General features: G+C 35.3%; 2 protein-coding genes across 4 annotated transcripts; one reads left to right on the top strand and one right to left on the bottom strand.

Moving 5' to 3' along the window:
* The first annotated feature begins 5,352 nt into the window (after positions 1 to 5,352).
* Positions 5,353 to 12,741, top strand: LOC135849625 (probable isocitrate dehydrogenase [NAD] subunit alpha, mitochondrial). 2 transcript variants are annotated; one of them, XM_065370110.1, is made up of 6 exons: positions 5,353 to 5,659; positions 6,106 to 6,231; positions 6,313 to 6,485; positions 6,725 to 6,988; positions 7,088 to 7,337; positions 12,075 to 12,741. In XM_065370110.1, the coding sequence occupies exons 1-6, from the start codon at positions 5,633 to 5,635 to the stop codon at positions 12,309 to 12,311; spliced, it is 1,077 nt and encodes a 358-aa protein (XP_065226182.1). In that variant the 5' UTR covers positions 5,353 to 5,632; the 3' UTR covers positions 12,312 to 12,741. The 2 variants fall into 2 exon arrangements, with proteins under 2 accessions (XP_065226182.1, XP_065226183.1); XM_065370111.1 differs by lacking the exon at positions 5,353 to 5,659 and adding an exon at positions 5,761 to 5,906.
* On the bottom strand, positions 12,727 to 15,231 carry LOC135849624 (dolichol kinase-like). 2 transcript variants are annotated; one of them, XM_065370108.1, is made up of 9 exons: positions 15,042 to 15,231; positions 14,657 to 14,905; positions 14,318 to 14,574; positions 14,015 to 14,238; positions 13,760 to 13,948; positions 13,473 to 13,682; positions 13,147 to 13,408; positions 13,001 to 13,078; positions 12,727 to 12,932 (listed from the first exon to the last, which is right to left on the bottom strand). In XM_065370108.1, exons 2-9 carry the CDS (start codon positions 14,734 to 14,736, stop codon positions 12,796 to 12,798), a joined length of 1,437 nt encoding a protein of 478 aa, XP_065226180.1. In that variant the 5' UTR covers positions 14,737 to 14,905; positions 15,042 to 15,231; the 3' UTR covers positions 12,727 to 12,795. The 2 variants fall into 2 exon arrangements, with proteins under 2 accessions (XP_065226180.1, XP_065226181.1); XM_065370109.1 differs by lacking the exon at positions 15,042 to 15,231 and having other exon boundaries at positions 14,657 to 15,035.
* Between the last annotated feature and the right edge of the window lie 2,171 nt (positions 15,232 to 17,402).

Genomic DNA, 17,402 nt, shown 5'->3' on the forward strand with positions numbered 1-17,402 from the left:
TTACAATTCCATGTGCCCTGACTGAAAAAAATCCTGGCTACGGGCCTGGTAATTTTTATCAACTTTTTCATTAAATACGTCAGAAAGATGTCAAAATAACTAAAATAAGACAAACCGAATTAATTTAAACTTTTTTTGATGTTTGAAATTGAAAATTGAATTTTTGATAAGTGGAAATTCCAGAAATCAGCCCGATTTTGAGCAAAAAATTTCTCAAAAATGCTCAATTACATAATTATGTTCGTAGAAATATTTGATTTTTTCACGAAATTTTAACCCATTTTGATAAATTACAGCTCACGAAGCACATTTCCAAAAATTCCAAAAATCATCAATCATGACCCGACTTCGAACTCAACATTTTTCAAAAATGCTCAAAAAACGTGCTTGTGGAAATGTTTGAATTTCTCGCGAAATTTTAACCTATTTTGATATTAGGTCGCAAGGCACATTTTCAAAAATCCCGAAAATCATGACCCAATTTTTGGGCAAAAAATTCTTCAAAAATGCTCAAAAAATATTTTCGTGAAACGATTTGAATTGTAACTTTTTTTGATAGGTCGCAATATCACTTTTGAATAATTTTAAAGCAGTTCATTTCTACTCAATGTAGGTATGTACTCGTACTTTAAAAATGAACTAAGAAAATTGAAACTGGACGAAACACGCCAAACTCGTTTCAGTAACAAAAAAATACATAATGTAAGAAAATACATTTTACAATCATGAAATGAATTACAATAATAAAAAAATATTACAACACTCAAATTATGAGTATTTTATGAAAGACTAAGTTTTTTCCCCGAGTGATTTCTTAATTATGAGATAAGTGACGTGATGAGTATCTTTTACCAGGTCTTGAGATTTTTGTTTTATTTATTTATTATTTTTTTCGGAAAGGAAATAATATGGAGTCTTATAAATAGATGATGTCTCCATGAAAAAATAATCCCGGGGGGTCAGTACGTACTACGTACCTTCATTTCATACCTTGGCAACATTTAAAATTGAAAATAGAAATCATTTCGATGGTTGAACATTTTATTTCGATGAAATTCGACAAAAACAAAATAATAAAAATCCTAGTTCCATTTTATTTTCTATTGTCCGTAAAAAAAAAAGTCAAAAACTGGTAGGTGAGCGGGCTTTTATTTTAAAAATATATCATTCAAATTATTGGTAAGCCAAAAAACGAACAAAATTCTATCAATTTGTCAAAAATAGCCTCGTTTCTTGCCAAAAATTGTCACTTTTTCGCAAAATAATTCAAGCAGTACACATTCCCCTTCCTAAAAATTATGTAAGTACTAAAAATCTCTCCTTTTTGCCTAAAAAAATTCCAATCACCAAAAAATTCCTCCCATGTTCGACAAAGATTGTAAAAAAGTAGATATCCATTTTTTGGCCAATATAGCCAAAAATTCGTGGTTTTTCCCAAAAATAGTCAGTCTTGCTTTTGGCTTAAAATTGTCAAAATTCTCCGTTTCTTAAAAAAAATTCTAAAAAGTTTTATTTTTTCCCAAAAGTTGTTCAAAAGTCTTCCCTATTGCTAAAAATTCTAGCTTTTTCGCTGGTGAAAAATCACGATTTTTAAAATTAAAAAAAAATCGCCATAAGTTGCAAAGTGAAAAATTTCACTTTTCGAAAAAATTGTTTAAAAAATGTACGCGTATGTATTTAATTTCTTATTCTCAAAAATTGTCAATTTTTACTAAAATTATCAAATTTTTTCTTCAAAAAATTTATTTTAATCAAAGCCCAGCTTAGGTATTTTTTGCTAGAAATTCCCAAAGTACATCTCTTTTTGCTAATAATTCTTACAAAGTTCCTCTTTTGCTAAAATTGTCAAAATTCTGCAGTATGCCAAAAATTGTAAAAAAAAACCTCGCTTTTTAACAAAATCTCCAAAAATAGTCGCTTTTTCAGAGAGTTTCAAATATTTGCTTTTTAAAAAAATGTCCAAATGTCTCGCTTTTCTGCCAGAAACTGTCAGAAAACCATTACCTACCTACTTTTGTTGAAACTATAAGTCTCCTTCTACTAGGGTGCCCAAAAGTCACTTTACGCCATCAAAATCACATATAATTTAAGAACTAAGCCTCCTAAAGAAAAACTAATAGCATTGATCTGATAGGAAATTTTATCCTTTACAATTTTCTTCAGGATCATTTTTCTCTAGGATGCACCGTTCGCTGGAAAAATCAATTTTTATGTCAAAAAACGTGAATTAAAAAAGAATGAAAAGAATTTAAAATTAATTCAGCAGTCAAGTTCAGCTATTTTTAACATGATTCCCATAATTTGATGAAATTTATAATGATCTTTTAAAAAAACACGTTAATTTAAATTTATTGCTTGTTTGTTTGTTTTTTACAAAAACGCCAGACCCTTAATTGTGATGTGAGGGGGAGGGGGTTGCTACCAAAATCAAATTTTGTAAAAATGGGAAAAAAATTGAGTGATATGTCAATTTGATTTTGGTAGCACCTCCCCAAAGGGTTTGAGGGGAAAAAAGACCTCAGATTCGTGTTTCTCGACCCAAAAAATCTACATTTTGACATATCACTCGTTTTTTTTTCATTTTTACAAAATTTGATTTTGGTAGCACCCCCCCCCACCCCCCACCAAAAGGGCCTGGCGTTTTTGTGGGGAAAAAACAAATTAACATGTTTTTTTAAAAAGATCATTATATTTCATCAAATTATGGGAATCATGTTATTTTTTTTTAATTCACGTTTTTTGACATGAAAATTGATTTTCCCGGCGAACGGTGCATCCTAGAGAAAAATGACATGGAAGGCAATTGTAGAGGATAAAATTTCCTATCAGATTAATGTCATTAGTTTTTCTTTAGGAGGCTTAGTTCTTGAATTATACGTGATTTTTGATAGCGTACATACTGACTTTTGGGCACCCCAGCCAGGAAATGACATTTTTCGTCAGAAATTGCCCAAAATTTAACTTTTCAAAATTAAATAAGCACATTTCTTATTCTGTTTTTTTTTTAGTAATTTTTTCTGTATTAAAATATTTTGTTCCGCGCCTTTTTTTATTTTTTGGCTACTTTTCAATCAATTTTTGGTTACTTTTTGGAGCTTTTTCAGTTACAAAATTACTTTTTTGGTGGAAAAAATTGAGTACAAGCCTCGCCCTTGCTTCACTCGGGTCTATTTACTTTTTATTTTCCAAACTGAAACTTTTCAAAACTCGTCATTCAAATTTTAAAATTTTTGTATCAAAAGAAATTAACAAATTAATTTTTTTAAACATTATTTTTACTTCTCGAAACTCGAATTTTTGAAAACTTTTGCACTTGCTTCACTGGATTCAATTCTTATTTTTAAACTGAAAAAAAAAATCCCACTTTGAAACCTCCCTAAATTCGATAGTTAATGTGAATATTATCCGTACATTAATTGGCAAAATTGATATGTTTTTCTCATCCCAGTCAGCAAATTTTCAATCAACACCCCCCCTTCCCCTCCACACCACTCCATCCCCCTTTCCTCCAAAAAAAAACTCAATTTTTCTTGTCAAATCGACTTATTTTCGCAAAAGTGAATAAAATATTTTAAAAAACAATCGTACAACTCGCATTCAAGTATCCGAACCTGAAAAAAGATGGAGGGGCTGAGAGTTTGTGGGCCCTATGCCCTATTCGGCGCATTCGCCAAGGGCCTCCAACCAACCCAGTCCGCACCTACCCGCCGGGCGCTGGACCGTCGACCGTCATCCTTTGAAGAGATGATAAGACTTCTAAAAATTTATATTTTTGGAAATTTTCCAGAAATGAGAATGATGGTTGTACTTGTAGAAAATATGTAGACTTGTATTAGCGAGTTAAGTAATCAATAATCATTTCATTTCATTTTAGACAATTTTATTATCAATACTTTTCAAAAATTAAACGTCTTTTTCGTTCGTAATTTTCTAGCTATTTAGTATTTACAGCAACTTTGAAGTTTTCATGTTTCTGATTCTGTTCCGTTTTTATTTCTCGAATGAAAACGTTACGATGTAGAGTTACGGTCATCGATATTATCACGTGGTGGGACCCTGCCTGGGGACGAGCGTCTGTTTTGTTACAAATGGCGTGCTGGGGCGGAATTTTTTTTCTAGACTTTGTCATGTTTTCAAGTGTGGCGTGTGTGTGGATGTGGTGTCCTGTCTTGTGTGTGTGTGTGGATGTGGTGTTTGTGTGTTTTACATACGTTTTTTTGTTTTTAATTTTTTTAAAATAAATTTCATCTCTGTGTATGTGCGTTTTAGCATTTGTCTCTTATATATTATTGTATTGTGGTACTTCTCTTACTACTCACCACTAAAAATATGTTGGTATTAGTAACATAGTCTTTGATTAAATTTTCAATTATCGTCACTTTTGAAAATGATATTCCAGAGATCGCGGGGGGCCTCCACCAGCTCCGGCTCCAGCTCCGAAGATTTTTTATGAGTTCGTACCTCGACCTCGACCTCCACCTCCGGCTCCAGTAGAAAAATTTCAATTTTCAAGTACCTCTTGCTCCGGCTCCGGCTCTTGGAGCAAGGCCCAAAAAAGGGTACCCTCCGGGGTGGGCTCCAGCCCTCCAGCTCCGCCTCCGGAGGTCGAGGAGGGGGGTTAGAGCCTTCCCCTCCCGCTATTTGACCATTTTTTTGCCTTGCTCCGGGAGCAGGAGCCGGAGCAAGAGGTACTTAAAATTTTTTTACTTGAGCCGGTGGTGGAGGCCTCCAGGCACTTACAGAAAAACCCCGGAGCCGGAGCCGGAGGTATTTTTTTTTCAATTAGCTGGAGGGGAAGGCTCTAACCCCCCCTCCTCGATCTCCAGAGGCGGAGCTGGAGGGCAGGAGCTCCCCTGGAGGGTACCCCTTTTTGGGCTTTGCTCCGGGAGCCGGAGCCGGAGCAAGAGGTACTTGAAATTTTTCTACTGGAGCCGGAGGTGGAGGTGGTGGTACTCATAAAAAATCTCCGGAGCTGACGGTGGAGGCACCGACACTCCCCCCCCCCCGCGATCTCTAGAATTTCATTTTCAAAAGTGAAGATAATTGAAAATTCAATCAAAAAGTATATGTTACCAACATATTTTTCAGTGGTGAGTAGTAAGAGAAGTACCACAATACAATAATATATAAGAGACAAATGCTAAAACGCGCACATACACATGAGATGAAATTTATTTTAAAAAAATTAAAAACAAAAAAACGTATGTAAAACACACAAACACCACATCCACACACACGCCACACTCGAAAAAACGACTAAGTCCAGAAAAAAAATTCCGCCCCAGCACGCCATTTGTAACAAAACAGACGCTCGTGCCAAAAGGGCGGTCGAAGCGAGGCGTCGGTCGTGGTGGGTCAATCTAATCTATTTTGGTTCTTGTTCTTTATCTGTTGGTTGAAAATCCTCGAATCGAAATTTTCGTCACGAATCTCGAACTTGGAATGATTCTCGTAGTGCTAATCTAATGAGAAATACGTTTGAAATGAAACGATGATAAACAGATCTCGAAAGATTAGACTTTTTAGTGAATTGAACGCGTGCTTTTAACTCTAATCCTGCAGCAGATAAGGTAGTCGTCAAGGTGCTAGTCGTTGATTCAGTCAAGTGGACGTGTCCGTGTGATTTTTCGCAATGGCGTTGAGATTCGTCAAAAATTTCGTAAGTACATCTTTCGTTGCATTTCAACTTTCAAATTCGTATCAATGTTGTTCACTTATATGTTAGAAATAGTTAACGTTTGGCTTCGTGCCACCCGCTGAAATTTGTGTTTTTATCTCGTGTATCTCGTATCGAAGGCATTCGAGTACGATTCAACCAACTTTTAACTGCATACGAGTATACAGGTTCTGGTCTCCGGAGTCCGGAGTCGATAGACAGTCAAGAACTCAAGATGGGTGCTACGTGCGTAAGTACACGGATGAGTAAATTGACCATACGTCGTTTCAATTAGCTATCGTAGCGATAGAATGGACAAATATGTACCTACGACTACGTGTAATAATATTCCATCCTGCGAGTCGTTTCTCAAGTTGACCGTAGTAAAATGTACGATGTTGCTCATCACGTAGAATTATATCTCGACGTTTGTTTTTGTTTTGATTTAGGCTCGATTACAACAGCAACTGCCTCGAAATTACAGTAGTCAAATTCACAAAGCTACGTTGATTCCAGGCGATGGTATCGGCCCCGAGATATCGGCCGCTGTGCAGAAGATTTTCGAAGCTGCTCAAGTAAACACGCATTGGGCGCAATCTACTCGACGGATTATTCCGATGTGCTAATTTCATTGTTGTTTTCCTTTTTTGATAAAGGTTCCTATCGAATGGGAAGTAGTGGACGTTACTCCGGTCAGAGGACCAGACGGTAAATTCGGCATACCTCAGTCGGCTATCGATTCGGTCAACAAGAATAAAATCGGATTGAAAGGACCTCTGATGACTCCAGTCGGCAAAGGCCATCGATCTCTGAATTTAGCTCTGCGAAAGTAAGCGTTTGATACTCGTCTACACCTCGTACGCTAGTACTTAATTTGGTTTTGACGAGAAAATTCTCATCTGACCGACTGTGCTTCGAGTTCTATATTATTCTTCACCTGTTGTTTGACTATTCCTTACGTTAATTTACGTTACGGTTACATATTTAGCGATAGATACGTTGTCACTATTGTCAGTGTGTCTGTGTCTACTCGTTGTGTAAAATAAAATCAAAATAGTATTTTTTCAGGGAGTTCAATTTGTACGCGAACGTTAGACCTTGTCGTTCCTTAGAAGGTTACCCTACGTTGTATGAAAACGTAGATGTGATTACGATTCGAGAGAATACCGAAGGAGAATACTCTGGTATTGAACACGAAATCGTCGACGGTGTTGTGCAGTCTATCAAGCTAATTACCGAAGAAGCTTCGACTCGTGTCGCCGAATTCGCCTTTAAATACGCGCAAGAAAATAAAAGGCATAAGGTTACTGCCGTGCATAAAGCTAATATCATGTACGTTTATCGTTTGCCTACGCGAGTTCCTATTGTACCAATATTACGGTGTATAAAAATGTAGAAGATTTTGAACTTTATGATATTTTTTGTTTGCAGGAGAATGAGTGACGGTCTATTCTTGCGCTGTTGCCGCGACGCTGCCAGTAAATTTCCGGATATAAAATTCGAAGAGAGATATTTGGATACCGTTTGTTTGACCATGGTTCAAGACCCGTCCATGTACGATGTATTAGTCATGCCCAACTTGTACGGAGACATTTTATCGGATATGTGTGCTGGTCTAGTCGGTGGCTTAGGATTAACCCCTAGTGGCAATATCGGAATTAACGGAGCCTTATTCGAATCGGTAAGCGTTAGCACGTATTTTCACTATCGTATTGCTATTCCAGAGATGGGTCGATTCGAATATTCCAAACTAAAATGAATCGTGAAAATTGAATCCGACGATTCAATTTTTTGTGGTTTAGCAATTTTTCAAATTCTTTCTCTTTGAGTTGTAGTGTTTTTTAGTGATACAAAATGTTTTATCAATTTTTTTGAGAACTGAGCACTGTTCTTCTTGAAAATTGAAAACACAAATTTTTAGCTACACTAGAGCAGACTCTGCGCTCCAATTTTGAGTCTACTGCGGGTGGGTGGTTCGAGCAGAGGTCGCTCCGAATTTTCTCCAAAAATAAAACCTCAACTAACCAAAAAAAAAACAGCTTGAAAAAAATAATCACGTATGTATTTAGCGTGAAAAGACTGACTTCTCTTCAGAAAAAAATCTTTTACGAACAAATTGATTCACTTATTTTGAAAAATTGAAACATTTATACAGCAATTGATCTGTTTACAATCAAATCGAATTATTTACAAACGATTGATGATTAAATTAATTGATTGATTTCTTGGTGAATCATTCGCAAACGGATCAATTAATTCCTTTTTTTGTAAAACTAAACTATTGTATGGGAATTGATCTGTATTCTGTTTTCAAGCGAAGTGAATCGAATCGAATCAAATCATTCACAATCGATTGGCGATTGAACAAATTGATTCATTTCTAGATGAATCATTCGCGAACAAATTGTTCCATAGTTACTGAGTCATTCCGGTCATTCGCGAACGAGACGAATTGAATTTTTTAGTAAATCCAGGCCACAGGTCTGGAAAACCTGGAAAAGTCAGGGAATTTGGTCGGTCTGGAAAAGTCAGGGAATTTCGTAATTTTCACGTAAAATCCCTGGAATTTTGAAAAAACGAATCAATTAAAAATTTTGAATAAGGACCTGTGATGAAAGGAAAACACTGTTTTTCACTTCTCGAAACGCAAATTTTCAAAAGTTTTTGCCCTCGCTTCGCTCGGGCTTGTTTTCTTTTCTCTTCAAGGACAACATGAAAATTTCTAGATTATAAAAATCAAGTTTCTATGCCAAAAAATGAACTCCTCACGAAAAAAACATCGTTTTTAAGCATCTCGAATGTAGGTACATACAAATTTACAAGAGCTTTCGCCCTCGCTTGGGCCTGTTCTGTTTTCTTTTTGAAAATCAACTTTTTTCAAAAAAAAAAAAAAAAAAAACATAATTCAAATATTCTAAAATTTTAAAAGCCAAAAATAAGCTACTCGTCCTCACTAAAAAAACCAAACATAATTCAAATATTATTCTAAAATTTTAAAAGCCATAAAAAAGCTACTCGTCCTCACATAAAAAAAACCTCGCTTTCATGCCTCTCGAAACTCAAATTCTCAGAGGCTTCCGCCCTCGCTTCGCTCGAGCCTGTTCTCTTTTCTTTTTCAAGAGTAAACTTCCTTCAAAAAAACATCCATTCCAATATTAAAATTTTAAAAAACCAAAAAATAAACACTCTTTGCATTCAAAAAAAAAACTCGTTTTCAGGCATCTTGAATGCAAATTTTCGAAAGTTCTCGCCCTCGCTTCGCTCGGGCCAATTTGCCTCTCATTTTAAAATGAACAAATTTCACATTTTGAGGCCTTCAAAAATCAGAAAAAGAAAAGAAAAATTTTCATAAGTTATATGAATACATGTATTTTATCAATTGGCCAAACTTGATGCATTTTTAATTATTAGAAAAGTTAATAATCAAAGTTACGCTGGTTTTTATATCCGAAGAAGTATCCAGTTCGAAGAGAAGCTTATGAAAAAAAATTACCCCCCCCCCAAATGTTTAATTAAAGTATGGGGTGAGCATAGAAAATTGAGAAAAATGGTCTGGAAAAATAGAAAAATTGGTCTGGAAAACCTGGAAAAGTCAGGGAAAATCATTTCCAGAAATGAGTGGACACCCTGAATCCTTCACGAACGAATTGAATAATTTTTGGTGAATCATTCGCGAACGAATAGATTCGTATAAGTGACTCGTTCACGAATGAATCGATTCATTTACTTAATTTTTGGTGAATTATTCGCGAACGAATTGAGTTGTATGTCTATATTACTTTAGTTGTATGAGTGAATCGTTCGCGAACGAATTGATTCATTTACATAATTTTTAGTGAATTATTCGCGAACGAATTGATTTGTATAAGTGAATCGTTCGCGAACGAATCGATTATTTTACTCACTTTTTGATGAATCATTCACGAACGAACTGATTATTTTTTTCAAGTGATCAAGTGACCCGTTCGCGAACGAATCGATTAAATTACTCAATTTTTGGTGAATCACTTTCGAACAAATTGTTCAATAGTTACAGTTACTGGTACTGGTACTGAATCATTCGCGAACGAATTGATTTGTATAGTGACTCGTTCATGAAGAAATCCATTCATTTACTTAATTTTTGGTGAATTATTCGCGAACGAATTGATTCATTTACTCACTTTTTGATGAATCATACACGAACGAACTATTTTGTTCAAGTGATAGATTAAGCGACTCGTTCGCGAACGAATCCATTCATTTACTCAACTTTTGGCGAATCACCTGTGAACAGATTGTTCAATAGTTACTAATACTGAATCATTCGCGAACGAATTTAATTTTTTAGTAAATCATTCGCGAACAAATTGAATAATTTTTGGCGAATCATTCGCAAACGAATTGATTCGTATAAGTGACTCCTTCCCGAACGAATCGATTCGTATTTAAGTGATTCGTTCATGAAGGAACTAGGAAGCCATTCATTATTTTATTACTCAATTTTTTGGGGAATCATTCGCGAACGAAAACGAATTGAATAATTTTTCTGGTGAATTTTTCGCGAACGAATTGATTCGTATAAGTGACTCGTTCACAAACGAATCGATTCATTTACTCACTTTTAGATGAATCATTCACGAACGAATTGATTATTTTGTTTAAGTGACTCGTTCGCGAATGAATCGATTCATTTACTCAATTTTTGGTGAATCATTCACGAACGAATTGAAATATTTTTGGTGAATCATTCGCGAACAAGTTGATTATTCGATTCATATAAGTGGCTCGATCGTAAACGAATCGATTTATTTATTCACTCAATCTTTGATGAATCATTCACGAACGAATTGATTTGTAAAAGTGACTCCTGACTCGTTCGCGAACGAATTGATTAATAAAATTAAAGAATTGATCAGAGATGAGGCCCCGAACGATTTTTTTCAGGTTCTGGGTTTCGGGGCTTGGGCTTTTAATCAAAGATTTATTAGGTCTTGGGCTTGCATTGGGGCCCAGGAAACTTTGGGTTTGGGTTTCAGGGCTCAGTGTTCAGGGCTTTCCGGGGCTTGAAGTAGAGGGGTTCCATGAAAAAAGGGCCTTGGTGATTTTTTTGTTTTTTTTTTCGTTTACAGTTTTGAATATATATTACAATTTTTAAAAAAAAATTAATTTCACCATAATTATTGTCCATATTCAGTGATATTGAACTGTTCTTCCATGAAAAAAAACGAATTGAAAAATGTTAGCTGGTAAAAAAAATTTTCAAGTCCATTTGAACTTATAAAAATCACTAATCAGTAAAAAAAATTAACTAAGGCCCCTTTTCCATGAAGCCTCTCAATAGTCAATTGCAATTCTAATGAAGAATAAAGTGAAATCTGATTCGACTTTCTGTTGAAAAAAAAACTAAAAACATTTCAAGGGCAGATTCCGATTGCTTTTTTCAAAATTAAATGAATGGAACAGTTTTTTTTTTTAGTTTTTATTTTTTGGAATTTTTAATTATTGTCCAAATTTTCCATGTATCATTTTTTAAAGAACAATGAACTACCTACAGAATAGTATAAATATGTAATGTACCAAAAACCCCTTAAAATATTGAACTTTTTGCTGAAGTTGGAATTTTTTTTTTTGAAAATCATCTTTTTCGACTTTTGAAGTTTTGAGATGCACAGAACAGTAATTAAAATAGTAACTTACAAAATTTGCACAAGCCCTGAAAAGCCCCAAAAAGCCCTGATCACAGTTTGGGTTTCGGTGCTCACGTTCTGTGCTTGGTTTTCAGAGGAAAGGGTTTCGGGCTTTGGGCCAGGGCTTTGTAAGTTACAGTTTTTAAAAGGTTTTGGGGCTTGAACATTCGGGCTTCTAGGAAATAATCGGGGGTTTTTCAGGTTTCGGGTCTTGGTCCTGGGCCGGGCCTCATCTTTGGAATTGATTAACTCGTTGGCGAATGATTCGCCAAAAACGAATCTATTTATTCGCGAATGGTTCTTCCAAAAAATTTATCAATTCGTTCATGAATGATTCACCAAAAATTGAGGGTCGTATTAGTATGTAACGTACTTTGTAGGAATCGTGGAGGTCTAGTGAGATTTGAAGTTTGATCGAAATCGGTTCAACAACCTCAAGAGGCTGTTTAGTAATTTCTGATTTTCAAAAAATGCTCCAAAATCTGTCCGAAAAATTTTATGGTTTCATTTTGTCAAATTTTGCTGTTTAGAAACTTCTGTTTTTCAAAGATAGCAACATTGAATTGCGAGTTCATTGAATCCCATTCAGAATCGGATTTATTTGAAAACCGAATCGCTGATTTTGAATTGGTCGAATCGCGCCATCTGAATCCGATTCATTTTTTTGTGAATCGCCTCATCATCTCTGAATTTACTATACATATTAAAAATCTGAACCCGATTAACAACCCGCTCTCGTCCTATTTCAGGTACACGGTACAGCTCCTGATATCGCTGGCAAGGATTTAGCTAATCCTACGGCTTTGCTATTATCGGCCGTAATGATGTTACAGCATATGAACTTGACTTCGCATGCCAGCGCCATACAGAAAGCTTGCTTCGAGACCATTAAAGATAGCAGTTTCCGGACCGGTGATCTAGGAGGAAAAGCAAAATGTTCCGAATTCACCAACGAAATCTGTAGAAAATTAGAAGTGTCCAAGTAACGAAAGTTTTAAAAAACACGACGATAGTGCCGCCGCATTATCGAGTCATTTTCATTTACGTACCGTAGAAAAAGTGTTTCCTACTTTATTTCATTTTTTTCCTACTCACTATTCTAATTAATTTCGCTTGATGAGATGAGATGTATCTACATTATTCATTGTATAAGTTAATATTATGTAGCTAATTCTTTTTTTCTTCTTCTTCTGAAGCTGCTCCTTTACGTGTATTATTTTAAGATTGTAAGTTAGACCAGTCATTCTACGTATAGGTACCACGTCATTGTAAAATGTAAAATGTAACATTTTGTTAGTTTATTTATTGTTTTCAAACACACTCGAAAAAAATGGCCATGTTAGCCCTGGATGTTATGCGATTTTAATAATCGATCATTGTGATAATAAAGTATTAAACAGAGAAAAAAAAACACAATTTCTTTTTTTTCATTGGTTCAAAAATTAACAAACAAAGAAAGTAGGTAGGACACTATGTAACGATCATAAATAAAATGTAAGTTATAAAAGGTAAAACTACGTTGTCGATTTGATCAGTCTTTGCTTCGATCACAGACGTTATAATGAACACTACGCTGGCCCATGACACGTACGACATTTCGATGATACCTACACAAAACATGAGATCGTTTACCGTTGGATTAAAAGAATAGACTCGAGCACGAGGAAAGACTCACCAAACAAGGCGAATGTACCAAATACGATCAATTGAGACACGAAACAGAACACCGAACCTTCGATGGTTTTATTGCTACCTGAAATGGGGAAAAAATCAAGCTAGCGAATTGTTGAGTGCTGGATGTGTTATTTTGAAGTAGAATACCTTTCCACTTATGTTTACCGAGCAGGGTACCACCAACACTAGCAGCAGCATCTCCTACAGCCACCGGAAAGATACCAGCCAGCACTGGTAGCGGTACCGGAACCGAATACGATAACGGATATATCCAGATCGGAGCCGAGCATCCGATCATCAAGTACAACGGTGTAAGGGCCAATTCTCCTTCGTCTTTTTCATCTTTGAACGTGTCGAAGCACTCTTGCAGCCACTCGCCGTATCTGGAGAAATTCAATTTGCGACACATCTGCAAAAACCTTTCCGTCGAGTTTTTTGTTATCGCACAATTATGTAGAAGAATCGACACGTACTTCGATAATGATCATTAAAGCGAATCCGACATTGCTGGCGGTATAAAGTAGGCAAGGTGACCAAACGGTACCCGGTACGATTACGAGGAATATTAATAAATGGAAGCTCTTTCTTGTTACGGTGGTGACTGGTGTTGAAGAACGAATTTGCCACAATAAGCACAACACAGCGATAATCGAACAGAGCAACCAAAGCGAAATTAATATCATCTGCAAAAAAAAAACCGAGAGCTTTGATCGTCAACCCTGCACCAAAAAAAAACTACGTTCAGCGTAATTTTACTAACCGAATTTCGATCCGATATCAAATTGAACAGCCAAAGTATGGAATTAATATTGAATATCACACGAGGAAGCGCAACTACGAATATGACAGCGGACGTAATCAACGCAGCCAAGAATATAAAAACGTTGCTCATGCAGTTCCGAAAATAATAGGCCAATAGGAGCGTTATTAATACAGCGAAGAAGCCACTCTGCGAAACGTTGACGAGAAAGTGTGAAAATTTTAGGCAATTTTGCGGCGAATGAGAATAACGTACTTGCACTACGACGGTTGCTGAATCTCCGCATGATTTAGAAGTCGTACGTTGAAGCGATAAAAATATCTTGACGACGAACGAGCTCAAATAGAGTATCAATGATTGAGCTATCAACGAAGCTTCTCCCCAAGTGAAGCTATTCGGGCAACATTTTATCAACGTTTGATGTATCGGATGGTATGCGAAAGACGTCGCAAGGGCTATTGATAAACTATAAATTACACCTGCGAAAAAAAGAATGATGAGTTGTAGCAACCTCGATATCATTCGGAATCGCGTAGGTATTTCAATACCACCACATACCTCGATTGATGACGAATATCAACAATAAAGATACCACCGTTGACGATAAAATGTATCCGATCTGAATAAAAGGCACGTTACCAGAATCAGACGACCGCGAATCTCTGTGTAGAATACTACAGCAGGAGCTGACGAGTAGACCAATACTAATCAACGAAACCGTCGTGTATAGCTCTGACCATTCGGCGAAATGACCAATACCGGAGAGCAAAGCCAAAGGGACTAGTACACAAACCCACAATCCATTTCCAGCGTTCCTATATCGTTATTCGACACAAATTACGTATTTCTCCTTGCCATTTTACGTTTGAACATACGTTTTATTTATGTGAACCGTACCGTAAATGTAATTCATCGAGTTTACATCTATCTGCAATGTTGGCATCGATATGACGGAACAAGTCGACGTTGAGAAACATTATGGTAAAGAATCTGTACTAAAACATGCGATGAGATTCATTCGAACATGAATTTACGATGTGAATTTTGTTCCGAAAGCGCAGCCGAATACAAACAGCGAATAATTCATCTGAACCTTTCGATCGTTGAGTGATTTCATGATCGAGTCGGTGATTGTAAAATATCTACCTGTAATATAAAGTAAAACTGATTTAAACCTTGTCATCGGAATAATTACACATCACAACACCGCAAATGCGTTGACGAAAAAAAATTGTACTTGCAATAACTAACTACCTAAACCGAAACGAATACACGTACTTACCTTTCGTATATTATTCAGTATTCGCTTTTCTCTTGCAAATTATCATATCGCAACATGATAAGAAATTCGATTCAAGTTCTTCGAGTGAAATAATCACATATATTCGAATAATTACTCGAATTATTTTAATAATTAAAAATATGGTCAGAGCTCCAAGTCCATTCTATTCTATACTTAGTCCCGGCAAATTTGATAAGATTTTATCAGTACAACAACAAACAAACACAAAAATAACGTAACGTGCACTCGTGTCCGGAACGTAACGAATCGTCATTGGACCGCTGTGACTCCGTGACCTCCAACTTTCCGTCAACTTTCAAGTTTCAACGTCAACGTCAACCAATAGGTTCAGTTCAAAGCCTTCAAAGTTCAAAGGTTCCGTCCTGACCTATCGTATCATATCCTTAACGTGGTCCTTCGGGTGTTGCGTTTTTTAATCGTAGTATAACCAATGGGCTGAAGGCGCATCTGAAACCAAAATTATTTTAGTTCGTTTTCGTGTTTAAGTGCAGTAAATTGAAAATGTAATCGATCAAATCGCTAGTATATTGTGTAATTAATAAGATGAAATATTTTAAAGCATTTAAATAACTGTATATTAAGAATTTTTAGCTCTTTTTTGTAAGTGTTAAATTTCAAGATATCCGTTCGGTTTTAAAGGGATTTCTCCGCGAAAACTGAATGAAATTGGATGATTTTTGGATATGTTGTTCATGAAAGTGCCCTTGAGGCTGCTACGTTGCCCTTTTTTTCAAATTTGAAATGAAAATTCCAAATTTTAAAAAAAGGGCAACGTAGCAGCCTCAAGGGCACTTTCATGAACAACATATCCAAAAATCATCCAATTTCATTCAGTTTTCGCGGAGAAATGTCTTTAAAACAGTCATTCTGGACATCTTCCAAAATAACTAAACAAATGTACTTATATAATGTTTTTATCATTTTAAAATATTTTATTGTATTAAACAAACTAATATTAATCGTTCTGCGCAAAAAGTTTTTACTTTAGCACTTTTGAACACGAAAAAAAAAAGATTGAAATTCTCTGCCTTGATAAGTGAAACGCAACCCTCATGTACCGAAGGACCACGTTAACCCTTTTCAGTTTTCAGCTGTCCAGCCAGAACCAGAACAGAAACCTTTCCGTTATGGATTTTTATTCCTTCTCCTTCGAGTTCCTATGGATGGTGAAAAGGCCAAAGCCGCCAAAGGGCATGGAAAGGAAAGGGTATTCTGCAATTCTGCATCTGCATTCTGCCCTATTCTCAGGTAAGATAGGATAGGATCAGGGTACAGGATAGGGGAAAATGTCCCTGTTGACCAAGAGAGTGCGAGTGCCACTGCCAGAGATGAAAATTTTTAGAAAATTTTGACAGTTGTTTTCAGTTTTGAACTTTTGACATTTTGACAACTTTTTTGTCTTTTTTGTCAATCTAAAGAAACCTTTATATAGAATAATAGGTCTTTTACTCTTTATTGACAATTTTATTTTTTAATTTTTATTTTATTTTTCCCAAAAAATAAGTGTCAACTGTCAACTGTCAAGACAATTTACCTAGACTATAAAAACTTGAAAAGTAACTTTTTAGTTTTTGAGTTTTGTCAATTTTGACACATTTGCTCAAAAATGAGACTTGGAAAAATAAAATTTTGACAGCATTCTGTTTCTATTTCTAGTAAATCTTGACAATTTTGACCAGAGAAATTCATTTTTTTGGAAAATTTGAAAAATTTTTACAACTTTTTTCTCAATTTTGAATTTTAGCAAAAAATGTGACTTCAAAATTTTATGAAAAAATGAGAACTTTTTGATAACTTTTGACCAAAAATAAGTTTTGGAACAATTGTGACCGAGAGATGAAAATTTCTGGGAAATTCTACAGTTCAGACAACTTTTTTGTCAATTTAGCTATTTAGCAACAAATTTCACTTTGAAAATTTTACAAAAAAATTAGAACTTGACAATTTTTACCAAAAATGTGATTTTGGGAGAATTTTGAATTTTGACCAGAGAAATTCATTTTTTTTTTTGGAAAGTTTTGAAAAGTTTGACTACTCTTTTCTCAATTTTAGCAAAAAATGTGACTTCAAAATTTTAAGAAAAAAATGAGGACTTTTTGACAATTTTGACCAAAAATAGGTTTTGGAACAATTGTGGCCAAAGATGAAAATTTCTAGGAAATTTTACAGTTTTGAAAACTTTTTTGTCAATCTAGAAACCTTTGGGAAAAATGAGGTCTTTTTTGACAATTTTGTCCAAAAAATAATAGTATTAGGACAATTTTTGACTAGAAAAAGTAATTTTATGTCAATTTTGACACGTTTGCTCAAAACTGAGACTTGAAAAAATTTTGACAACTT

This window comes from Planococcus citri, chromosome 1 (assembly GCF_950023065.1).
Source record: "Planococcus citri chromosome 1, ihPlaCitr1.1, whole genome shotgun sequence".
Taxonomy (NCBI): Eukaryota; Metazoa; Arthropoda; class Insecta; order Hemiptera; family Pseudococcidae; genus Planococcus; species Planococcus citri.